The following is a 12,119-nucleotide window of genomic DNA, read 5'->3' as shown; positions in this document are numbered from 1 at the left end:
TCAGCAAGGGCTATAATTTCCTGAAGTTCAACTGTAGATCATGTTGTTGTCATTCTTAGCCGGGTGCACCATCGGAGTGACCCACCAGCATGCCAGCAGTCACTTCTCTGTCATTGGTGACAGTGGGCCCATTACAGTTTATAAGTTCTTGGTAGTCATCAGTTGCAGGTACTACCTAGGGAGAGATGGCCGTGGCCAGCGCTCAATAACACAGCCAAAGCGTACCTTTGATCTTGGCTCTTACATAAGCATTACGTACCGGAATCTTCTCAGGAGCTTCTTCAAGGAAAAAAGCAATCACGATGAAAACACCATGCTCCCAAATCCACACAGTGAATTAATTGGGAGACGAGGTTCCGGGGGTTTCCTGACTCAGACCAAGTTGAGATCCACTGTTGAACGCTGCACTTCAAAGGCGTCTAAGAAACCTGCCTTCCGTCCTCTTGTCTTGTCCCTCAGGTCACAGCAAAGCGGTTCGGGACATCTGCTTTAACACGGCGGGCACTCAATTCCTCAGTGCGGCCTATGATCGCTACCTTAAGCTCTGGGACACGGAGACAGGTAAGAGCTCCTCCAGTCCCCATGCCTGCCTTCCTGCCAGTTCCCATGTGTAAATGAAGTCACACAAGTGGTCGTTGGTGACAAGCTGCTGCCACCACCTCGGACTGCTGGGCGCATTCCTCTTGCCATGAGCTCTCACAGAAGGTTTGTCCAGGTGGAACACAGCTGTGCACGCCGCTCTGTCACTGGGACAGGCTTGCTGCCACATTCAGTTGGTAAAGCAAGCGCGTTGGTAGACAAGCGGTTGTGAAATCGTCCATATATTCTAATTGATCTTATTCTCCCACATGATCTCACCCAATGTATTGCACAAAATACAGAAGCACAGTAAATGTCTAATGAGCAGGATGATTTTAATTTGTCAAATTGGTTAAAATGTTGTGCTAATCCTCCGTGGGCCAGCTGGCTGTATCATCACAGCCATACTAACGCATCTGTTTGTTGTGGCTGATGTAATTAGAACACGTTCTTTCGTTCATTGAGTTTGAAGGGTAGCGATAATTGCTACTATTTATCGAACATGTATTGTTTATCAGGCTTTGTGCTGAGTACTTTTAAGCAGCTTCTCATTCAGTTCTTAAAACTCTGTGAAGTAAATACTATTATTACAGTTTAAAAACCACCCCAGCATTGTGTGTTGATTGGAGCACCAGCACCCACCCCCCACCACCCCCCAGTGGACAGAGGAGAGCTGCTCCGCCGGGTCTCAAGGGTGTCCTGTGTACTTTCCTTAAAGATCACTTTGTTGGGGCTCTCACAACTCTTACTGCAGTCCAGACATCAGCTGTGTCAGGCATCTGTGTACGTATGTTGCCATCAGTCTTTTCTAAACAGTTACTTTCTGTTGAGCCCTTGGTATCCACTCCTCTCTTTTCCCGCCCCCCCCTCGTGACTCCTTGATAGTTTATAAATTATTATTATTATATTATATATTATTATTTTCATATCCGACCGCTGTCTCCCTCCCCCCATGGTTTTTGTAGTTCTTGCCCCTGGAGGGGTCTGTGTAGTGATGTGCTGATCATTGCGATCAGTTTCCCCTCTCTCCCCGCGTCTTACCCCTTTCCCATACCCTTCTGGTATCGCTCTTCCCACTCCTGTTCCTGGGCTGCATGTGGGGTCTCGTCCCGGGGGAGCAGCAACACTGGGCATGGCCGTGGGGGGTGAGGAGTCTGTGGAAACAAGTTGCCATGGCCTTTGCAGGAGCTCAAGTCACTCACCTTTGGTTACTGGGCTAACGCCGAACCACTGTTACCAGGACTCCTCAGACACGAAGGTTAAGGAGATTGAAACGTAAATCCCAACTTGTCCATAGGAACACGGGCCGTTGGGATTCAAACCAAGGTCTTTCTGTGCCTCTGCTCGTAACCTCTCTAGTCAGGATCCTCACCCCGGACTGTACGTTGTCAGGGCCTGGTGAGTGTTAAACATTACTGATGCCTGTGTGTCAGCCCCCGGTTATCTGTTAGTGTGTCGCCAACTTTCACCAGGATTGGGAAATCCTCTCTCGGTAGGCTTTAAAAAAAAGGCTTACTGTGCACACTTCAGAGTGTACAGCAGGAATAAATCTTCGGTATTTTCTTTTTAAACTACCACCAATATCAAAACCTGAAAAACTTCTAATACTCTGTACTGGATTCTTATGCCCTTCCCAGTCAGGAGCCACTGCCCTGGCCTGGATCATTCTTAGCCTTCTCATGAACTTTCTATTTGTGGAATCACCTTGTGTACATTTTAGTTTTAAACTTCTTTCACCTTATATCTGTGAGATGTACCTATGTAGCTTGTATCAGTAGTTTTTTTCTTTTTTATTGCTTTTAATAGTCCATCATAGGAATGATCTGTATTGTAATTTGTCGGTTTTGTAGTTGATAGTACAGATTTACTTTAATTTTGCTCCCTTTGAATCATTAAAAGTTGTGAGAAAGAACTATGTGCAGTACACTAAGGAGCCAGCAGGATGGATGCTGCCTTTTCTCAACTGCATCCTGCAGCTGAGCTCCGGATCTCAGCCCCGAGGTTCGCTGTAAGTGTGCAGATGTACTTTGACTGATTTAAACTGGTTTTCTGGTTTCAGGACAGTGTATATCGAGATTTACAAACAGAAAAGTACCTTATTGTGTCAAGTTTAATCCTGATGAGGATAAGCAAAATCTCTTTGTGGCTGGAATGTCTGATAAAAAGATTGTACAGGTAACCCCTTTGATAGTAACACTCCTGAATTTTGTAATATCAGTGAATGGAATGTGGGCCATGAACTTGTTTAATGTGTGTTAATGTTTTGCTACTTTCTCTAAGTAGAAAACAGACAATGAGTTTATTTTAAAAAAACAAACCCAAAAACGTGCTGCCGGCTGACCTCTTGCCACCACCCGTTCCCAAGTCAGGGCCTTTGTTGGCCTTGATACGCCTGCGCTGGTTCTGCCTTCACCTTTTCTCTTGCCTGACACACAGTGGGACATCCGCAGTGGAGAAATTGTACAGGAATACGACCGACACTTGGGCGCGGTGAACACCATTGTTTTTGTGGATGAGAATCGGAGATTTGTGAGCACGTCCGACGATAAGAGCCTGAGAGTTTGGGAATGGTGAGTGTCCATCTGCAGAACGTCTGGCTCACGCAGATCAGCCGGCCACTGGAAAGCGTGCTGCCTAAGACCACGCGTGACTGTCCCCCGCCGCCCATTGGAGTGTTCTCCCGGCTGTTTTAACTGGCTGGCCAACCTGTTTGATCCTGGTGTATAATCGTTTCTTCACAGGATAAGGGAGCTGTGCTGGTTTCCTTGCAGTGGGGAGGGGGTGTCTGGTGCTGCCTGCCTCCTCCGTTCAGGGAATGGGCGCGCTGCACCCAACGCTGGCAAGCAGTGAGGGCCACGGCCTGACAGGAGCGGACGGAGGCTGTCTTGGTTGCCCTAGGGAACGAGTATAAGAGCCTGGCCAGAGAAAGTGTTGGCGAACCTGTCCGTTTTCTAAAATAGCTTCTGTGTGATCACTCAGTGTAGGAAATGTCTCCATATCATTACCCTAAGGGGTAGAAACCAGATTTGACTTGTAGAATACGTAGAATGTGTTCAGTTTGCTTTCCTCGAGAGGAAAACAAACAGGCACGTTCTGAAAACAAAAATAGACCAAAGCTCATCGAGTCTCAGAGGTCCTGTTGTGACATTGAGTTGCAATGCAATGCGAAGTCGTCTTTTGGTGACAATGAGCTTGGTAACAGGACAAGCACACCCCTCGTTTTCAGAGGCATGTTGGAACCACAGCTCAAGCCTGGCGGCAGCCTTGCCCAGACCGGGAAGCTTGTCTCCTCGCCACCAGCCGTCCACGGATAGCTTGAACCACCGCCCGTGACTTCCTCGTCAGACTGAGTTCCCTCGGGGATTGTGCCGGTCCCTAACCATTATCAGAACAATTAAGGAAACTGAAGATGTAGTGTAATCTATCTGTGCTCCCTCCCACACTGTCCACCACCACAGCCCGACAGATGATTCCACATAATGGAGAATTGACAAATAACACAGCACACTACCTTCCATGCCTGAGATTTGAGACTGCCGAAGAACTAAGATCTTTCTAAAGTCAAAAACCATATTCTGTGCTGAGCTCTGATGTGGACACTATCTACCAGCCACAGCCACTTGACTTCATGTGCTCCGTCGTCGGTAGAGTCCACCTCCACGGTGTATGTCTTGTTTTGTTGATCATGCCTAATACCTTAGCTCTAAAATTTCACAGAGTGCTGGTAGTTTTGATGATGAATTCATTTCCAAACCAAAGATTATTTACCAGACATGAGTTATTAGCTTAGTAAATGGAATTGCAACATCTTCATTAGAAAACAGTGCTGTGCCTATTTGGCCGAACTCTGCCTAGCAGGCATTTTTGCTAGAAACCATGATGGTCCACAGTGGCTTGCGTTCATTTATTGCCTGAAAGTTCATTAGAATGTGTTTGTAGTAAAACATGTAATGTGAACCTGGACTGTGGTTAATTTAGAAATGCATGGTGTTTCTAATCCATGTTATAAAATTAGCTCTCAGTAGTAATAAATGTGAAGAAGGAAAAACAAACCTTTTTCACACTGAGACTCGTTTAAGTCATTCTGAGTGCCCATTCTCAATGTTTCCCGGCTTTTTTTTTTTAACAAAGATCCTAAAGTTCTTTCTAATCATCTGTTCCTCTTTTGGCTAGATGGATAGATTATTATTATTTTTCATTTAATCAAAATATTGGAATATAAACCATAGTTTGACATTGAAATTGTGGCTTGGTATCTGTTGCTCCTCAGATTGCATCTCCCACACAGCACTCTGGTCTCTTATTAAAAGCAAACTGACAACTGACCACATTGTCGTCAAGTCATTGACAACTCACAGTAACCCCACACTGATTCTGAAACAGCCAGCCTCATCTTCCTCCTCCTGAGTGGCTGGTGGATTTGAACCACCAAATCTGCATTTAGCAGGCAAGCACAAGAAGACCAAAAATCCTTTCAGAATTCCAAAGAATATTTATCTGAACACTAAGCATGAAACGGAAATACTTAAATATTAAAACTAAATAGTAAAATGAAAAGGTACTTGGAAGTTTTGGTAGTTCTAGATTTTGGTGATTCGTTTTGGAATTTTGTGTGCGTTTGACTATTTCCTTCACATGGAAAAAAAATGTGCGGTGCATTTTCTCCTGTACCATACACATTAGGATGCTTTACTTGCAAACTGAAGACAGCCGTGTCCCAGTGCCAACACTCCTTGTCCTGCTAGCTGGGTCGCTAGCAGGAATGGGCTAGAGCAGCCCCAGGCCCCTGGGCAGCTCTGCCTGGTGCTGCTGGACACTTCCGGCACCCCAGCTGATAGTGGGGGGAAAGAAAGAACACCTCCTGCAGGCTGAGCTCAGACATCTGAGGTCTGTCAAGCGTGGTTCCTTTTTCAATGAATCCTTTTTTTTAAAATGAGCCTTTTTTTTTAAAGATAAAACCAAAAACATAAAGGCCAAAGTTTAAATCAAGAGAACAGTCAGTCACTGCCGTGGGAAGTCATTGGTGAAGTGAAAGATTTATAACAAACAATACAAAATCATTCTGTGATTTTCTTTTCTTCAGGAAAGAGTTTTCATAAATATCTAATTTCAAGAGGCTGCTCTTATTTTGGACTGTTATCCCGTTGTTTCAGGAACCGTTCTAAAATGTGCTTTTAAACATTGCTGGTGTGTTATTTTTCATTTTTCAGGGATATCCCTGTGGATTTCAAGTACATAGCAGAGCCTAGTATGCACTCAATGCCAGCAGTGACTTTGTCTCCAAATGGTGAGTTGGCACGTGGGGCGTACTTGTAAATGAGCTTGTAAGACCAGGTGTGATTTCTGAATTCCCAGCATCCCTGGCCAGTCCCTTCTTGACTGTCACAAGGCCAGACTTGTTTGAGGAAATATTTCCAACATTAGAAATAACCACTGGTTCTAACCTATTACTCGACCCACCCACACTAGCTTTTAAAGCCATAAAGTAAGCAGTGATTGACAGCTAACATCAGCTGAGTAGCAGGCTGCTTTATTCTAAGCCCCCTTCCTCCAGAATCATAGCCATTGGTTGGTGTATCAGTGTCCTATTGGGAGTGCCTTGTTCCCCAAGGGATGAGAAATTGCGGTCCAACTCCGTTTAATGAAAGCGCCTGTGATCACACTATGTAAATTTTCTCCATCAAAAGTAGGTAAGATCAACGGGTATAATACTGTTCCCATTCGTTGCCTTTCAGTTCTGAGGTCATTTGAGCTGCAGACATCCTGGCAGCGTACCACAGTGTCCCTCGTAAGTGAGGGCATTAAAGCGACTTGGGGCAAATATCGTCATCTCAGCCCCAGGCAGCTCACTTAGCTACTGGCGTGTAGGCCAGGGAAGAGGAGGCAGATGAGTTTGCTTTCCCATCAGGCGCCATTTAGTGGTTGGTGCCCAGTGTCCCGTGATTTTTATGGACAGAGCATCCCGACTGGGTCTGACCTTGGTGTCACTGTACTGTGCACACTGCTGTGCTGCATGTGCACTTCAGTGTGGTTTCCACCAACTACAGACCTGGTGCCCACTGTAAACAAGGCCATTCCACACACACACTAGCCTCGGTAGGACCATTCTCTAGACAAGTCCCCCAAACAAACTCACTGCTGCGGCAGGGCAAGTCTGTAGGACACGGGGGGGGGGGGGGGGATGCCTGTAGGTATCCGAGACTTTCAGTCTTGACAGGAGCAGACAGCCATAACTTTCTTCCTCGGAGCACCTGGTGTGTTTGAGCCGGCGGCATTGTGGTTAGCAGCTCATGTGTAGTCTACCGTCCCACCGGTGCTCTGTTAGTCACACAAAGGGGCTGGAAAAATTCTGTGGAAAAGGAAGTAGTGTTGACAGGTGAGCAGCCCGTCCTGTATGGCTAATATGAAACACCTAAGGTTTATAATTTTTTAATCTGGGAAAATTGCACTCATTTTTTTCAGATAGCTTTCTTTAATAATCCTTGATTTTCTCACCAGAGTTCATCATTTATCTTTCTAAACATAAAACAAATAGGTCTCTTTCTTCCAGTAGTTTTCTGTACACATAAGCCCCTGGGTTATGATTATGGCTTATGGACTTGCCCTTTAATGCAGGGCTTCAAACTGGTTCTGTCCTGGCCAAGGGACTGAAACAGGGGAACAGACCCAAATTTTTACAGTGACTCATCACTGTAACCAGAATGGCAACATTTCCATTTCAAAGCTGTGGAATGGTGAGCCCTTGCAGGTCCTGCGGCGTGAGATTGGATGATTGGCAAAACTCGGAAGAGCTACACACATTCCAAGCAGCAAGATTGGCCACCGTCTTTGAGCAGGGCCACCGCCATCTTCGAAGCCCTGCTTTTTCCTCGTCTCACGGACATCGAGCATCTTGCAGCTTATCGGGACCCTGCAGCAGAGGCCTGCTTTCGTGTCAGCTTGCCCTCACTCTGCAGCCTGTGCACCAACCCCAACTGCTAGCAGTCTTCATTCACCACAACCGCCTGCCCTTGCTGCACGTACAGCTTTTAAGTCACTGCGAAGGCGGCGTGCTTTCTCCTGCACTACAGGCCACATTCGCACCAACCACACATACTCAGGCTGACAACAGATTCATAAAGACAGTTCTAAACAGATCCCCATTATTATAACCTGGGGACTGCTACTTATTGACTTCCTACATATTGATTTCATTTCATAAAGTTCTAGACTAAACTTGGAGTTTTGTATTTTTTTAAGCTTTATATGAAAAATGCTCAATGATAGGAAAATTGAGTGTGATGTATTACTTTACATATGAATATCTCTTGCCAATGAGGCAGATGGTATGGTAAAATTTTTTCTTAATAACGATAAAGTAGTTGGGGGCAAAAGAATATTAATGGCAGTAGATGTATTTGAATTAGAATTTAAAAGGCTTTTAAATGTTTCATCTTTCTCTAAAGTGCTTCATGTATTGAATTTTCAGGGAAGTGGTTGGCATGCCAATCAATGGACAACCAAATCCTAATTTTTGGAGCACAGAACAGATTTAGATTAAACAAGAAAAAAATTTTTAAGGGCCATATGGTAGCAGGATATGCTTGTCAAGTGGACTTTTCACCCGACATGAGGTAACTTTCAATCTTCTAACTCTATTATCGTATTCAAATTGAATGATAGACTGTTAAATAAGTAACATTTCACAATGTTCTCAGAGAGACTTGTATGAAAACTCTATAAGGTGCCAAATTAAAAAAATAGAAGCAAATTATGAGAGTGATATATAGATGTAGATGTTGAGAAGTTCCACTCCAGTGTTCTCTCCTTACACTGCTCAGGCTTGTGCCTTTAACCACTTAATAAGTCCCTGTCTGTCTGACCGGTGCTGGATTGTCTTTCTGCTCTCCTAAGCATGCACGGTGTTGCTGTTCCTGAGTGGACACAGAAGGAAGTGGTCCGTATTGCAGTGTTCACGTGAACAGCTTAACTGTCCAGCTCGTCTGTGCTGGAACCTCGAGTTCCTCTGGATTCCAGACACTTCTAGGTCACAGTGGGTTTGTGAAGCCTAGAATCTGCCTAACAGTGAAACTATCTGTCCCCCCATTTAGTGTGCAATACGCAGAGTTCGTTCACAAGAGGCTCTCGCGCTGTCTGGTTAGCCTGGTGATTGGACCTTGGAGTGGTAACTCTGGGTCACTGGTAGATGTATTCGGAAGATACAGGAGCCAAAAAGAATTAGGGAGTTGGTCAATGTACTCGATGGTAGAGTAGGTCTAAAAGCAGGTCTACTGGCTCTCTAAATGTCACCTTGGTTCCCCAAGACTGTTTTGTGACACTTTCATTCATTAGGGCCCGGAACTCTCCGCCTTTCCCTGGTCGCTACGCAGGGAGTTCTGTTTCCGTGTTGAGCTCTGGTAGTTTAAATTGTAGGCATCCTCGTGTCTTACATTGTTGTTTTCACTGAGTGTTGTGCGTTTATTGATAGATATGTTGTTGGGAGTTGGAGAGCAGTTTATGGTAGAGTGAAAAAGATTAAAGATCTCTGTTTTCTTATCCCACTTTACCCACCTAAGGTATTTGAGTAATTGCATGGGATTTTCTTTTCCTCCCATTGCAGCTACGTGATCTCAGGCGACGGGAACGGGAAATTAAACGTCTGGGACTGGAAGACCACCAAGCTCTACAGTCGGTTTAAAGCTCACGAGAAAGTCTGCATCGGTGCAGTGTGGCACCCCCACGAGACCTCGAAAGTCATAACGTGCGGCTGGGATGGGCTCATTAAACTGTGGGATTAATGCAATTAATCATTAAACTGTCTAGGATCGTTTTTGATCCAATGTCATATTTAACTTTATTTAATTATTAAATGTGTTGGATGACAGCTTGATTGACGGATAAGGTTTTCCTTACAGGGCCTTATGTAGTTGACCCATTGTTTGGTTTTGTTTTAAGTTCCAAATTTGACACAGATAATTCCATTGTCTGTTCATTTGTACGAAGAAGGGTCATTGGCTAAAACATGACAGCCAGTACTTCTTATTGGTGGGAAGTTAGAGTTTACTTTATGAACTATACTGAAAGAACCCCCATTGGTCTGAAGCTCTAGAGGAGGTAGCATAATTATGAATCATACCTCAGAAAGGCTAGATCTTCACCAAAAAGGGGAGTGAAGACGACTGATGATAAAGTTTAATATAAACCCAAAATTAGGGTAAAAACAACATCTAAAATGTCTGTTCCTGTTATCAGTTCTGAGAGGGTCAGGTTCCAGTCTGTGGCTGACGAGGACGGCCTGTGTTGTCTATTTGCAGTCATCAGCCAGCAGTGGTCTTGGCCGTATGCCTCTCATTGTTGAACAGTGTCAGTAGAAACCAGGCAAAAGAGGTCTTTCCTTGAATTTCTTCCTGGTTGCTGCAGGCAGAGCTCTATGTCGTTTCAGGCAGGAGAAGGTGTTTCAAAAGAGGCGACTTAGAGAATGAGCCAGAACGCTGGCATTTCTTGTGTGCACTGTCAGTAAGGAAGGGCATGGCTGTGCGTTCAGAAATCGCATGAGGGGCTGGTCCAAAAGGTCAGCTTGTAGTTTCTTTACAGCCATTGTTTTACCTTTAAGATGATGTTGATTTTGTCAATACAATCAACAGAACCTTTTAAAATTAGGGAAGCTTTCAACTTCTTTCCAAATTTTTGCATTAAAAATTGATACCCCAGGAAGATGCTAGAATTCCCCAGATGGAGAAGCAGTGGCCATGGTACATATAGAATGACTGATTGAAGGCAGCCTCTTGAAGGGGGTCACGCACAGCACTTTAGTTTGGCAAGGTATTTCTCCAGTTTTATTACAAATCTATATTAGATGTTTGCATGTGGTTTAAAGTACATCAGTACCGCGCTGAGACAGATTGGTTGACAGCTACCCAGAATGCTGGCTTAGAGACCAAAATCATGTTGAGTATTGTTCTTGTCCCAAGGGCATTGAGCGCCAAGTCCTCTACTGACAACAGCAGAGCATGTCCCTTGCCCTTAGAGAACTCCCACTTGAAAAACCTAAAGAGAAATGCCTGCGACATGACCAGGCCCTCTAGCCATGAACAAATGAGCTGCAGAGAAGAGAATCCTGGAGCTGTCTCTTTGGACACCCAGGCATGCAAAGAAAAGCGGACAGACAGCCTCTTCTCTGCCTGCCACGAAGGCCGACAGGTCTCTGGAGAGGACAGGGTGTAGACAGGGCCCCTCCCTGGAGCCCCAGCCACTGGCTTTAACAAATCCGAATTATTAAAATGTGATGGGGGCAAAAAGGATGGATCATAGATGCAAGCTTTCTTCTTCACCAGTGTTGTGTGTGATACAAATCATAATTTCTAAATCTGCATTTATTTTGTTGTGCTTTTGACTACATAACTGTATATAAAAGTTGTCTCTTTTTAAGAAGATTGTATTTTTAAATAAAGCAATTTCTTTTTTTGTAGAAAATGCTACTGAAATGTTGGTCTTTATTCTCCTCATCGTTCTTAACTCTGCTGAGCCCAAATGAAAATCATTTGCAGCTTTTAAACTGACTAGAGGTCAGGGTGGTGTGTGCAGGTGTACTCATTAAATCATTTGCACTCCAGGGCAGCGCCCTCGGCACATCAATTAAGTCTAATACACACTCCACAGTTCCTCGTTTAGCGTAGGTCCGAGTGGAGCTCCGCCGGCCCGCATCTGGAGGCTGTCGGGAAGCAGGTGCTTTAGCGCCCTGAGAGACCTGCTGGTCACCGAGCCCCTGGAACTAGGTGGTTCCTCTCGGGCTGCTTTTCCCTGCAGCCTTCGTGTCACCCTCAGGACAGACAGGCTGTCTGACAACCAGAAGAAACGTGGCGCTGTCGTGAAAGGTGGCTGGTGTCTTCAAGCACAGCTGGGAGTGGTGTGTCCTAAGAACGGAGCCGTGTAAGAAACGGACAGGAAGAAGTAGCATCACACAGGTTCCGAAAATAGCAGTCACTCCTCGGGGCATTGAGTCCTCGGCGCACTCACAGCGTGCGGGGGGGGGGGGGGGGGGGGGGGGCCTTGACAATGAAATCACCCGCCTCCGGCGACAACTGTGAGGACGGGGAAGGGAATGCCAAACAGAGAGGGGGAGGCATTCACCTGTGGGTCTCAAAGTGAGACCAATGAGACGCTGAGCCCAGAGTGTCTCCAGGCAGGTTTTTCCCACTTGAGTTTCTGAAATCGGGCTGAATCGTACTTAAGATGCCCTCATGTAGCTGGCAGCAATCGTTATTAGTGGATCATAAAGCGATTGAAATGCCATGTAAACAAAACCAGAAGGGGAAATCCAGTGAGGTATCCATCACAGCGTTTGGTTTAAATGTATCCAATCACATGTTTATTTGATCAATGGGTAAATACAGTGAATGAACTAACCCTGCAATTCCACACACACATTTATACAGATAATATACATATGTACCTTCCATGTTGATAGGAGCTCGGAGGCATAATGAGTTAGTTATAAGCTGGGCTGCGAACCACAAGGTCAGCAGTTCAAAACCACCAGCTGCTCCCTGAGAGACAGATGA

The 12,119-nt window shown here is 45.2% G+C and overlaps 1 protein-coding gene across 1 annotated transcript in view; it reads left to right on the top strand.

Annotated features, from left to right (window-relative positions):
* CDC40 (cell division cycle 40) overlaps positions 1-11,031 on the top strand; it is a 56,255-nt gene extending 45,224 nt beyond the window's left edge. Inside the window, exons 10-15 of the mRNA XM_075554678.1 lie at positions 460-561; positions 2,639-2,754; positions 3,016-3,149; positions 5,790-5,866; positions 8,048-8,192; positions 9,179-11,031. Coding sequence (XP_075410793.1) covers positions 460-561; positions 2,639-2,754; positions 3,016-3,149; positions 5,790-5,866; positions 8,048-8,192; positions 9,179-9,356 — 752 coding nt within the window. The 3' untranslated portion in view covers positions 9,357-11,031. The remainder of the gene's footprint in view (positions 1-459; positions 562-2,638; positions 2,755-3,015; positions 3,150-5,789; positions 5,867-8,047; positions 8,193-9,178) is intronic.
* The last annotated feature ends 1,088 nt before the right edge of the window (positions 11,032-12,119 follow it).

This window comes from Tenrec ecaudatus, chromosome 7 (genome assembly GCF_050624435.1).
Source record: "Tenrec ecaudatus isolate mTenEca1 chromosome 7, mTenEca1.hap1, whole genome shotgun sequence".
Lineage (NCBI taxonomy): Eukaryota > Metazoa > Chordata > Mammalia > Afrosoricida > Tenrecidae > Tenrec > Tenrec ecaudatus.
Note: the sequence above shows the minus strand (reverse complement) of the source record. Positions and strands in the feature narration are given on the sequence as shown.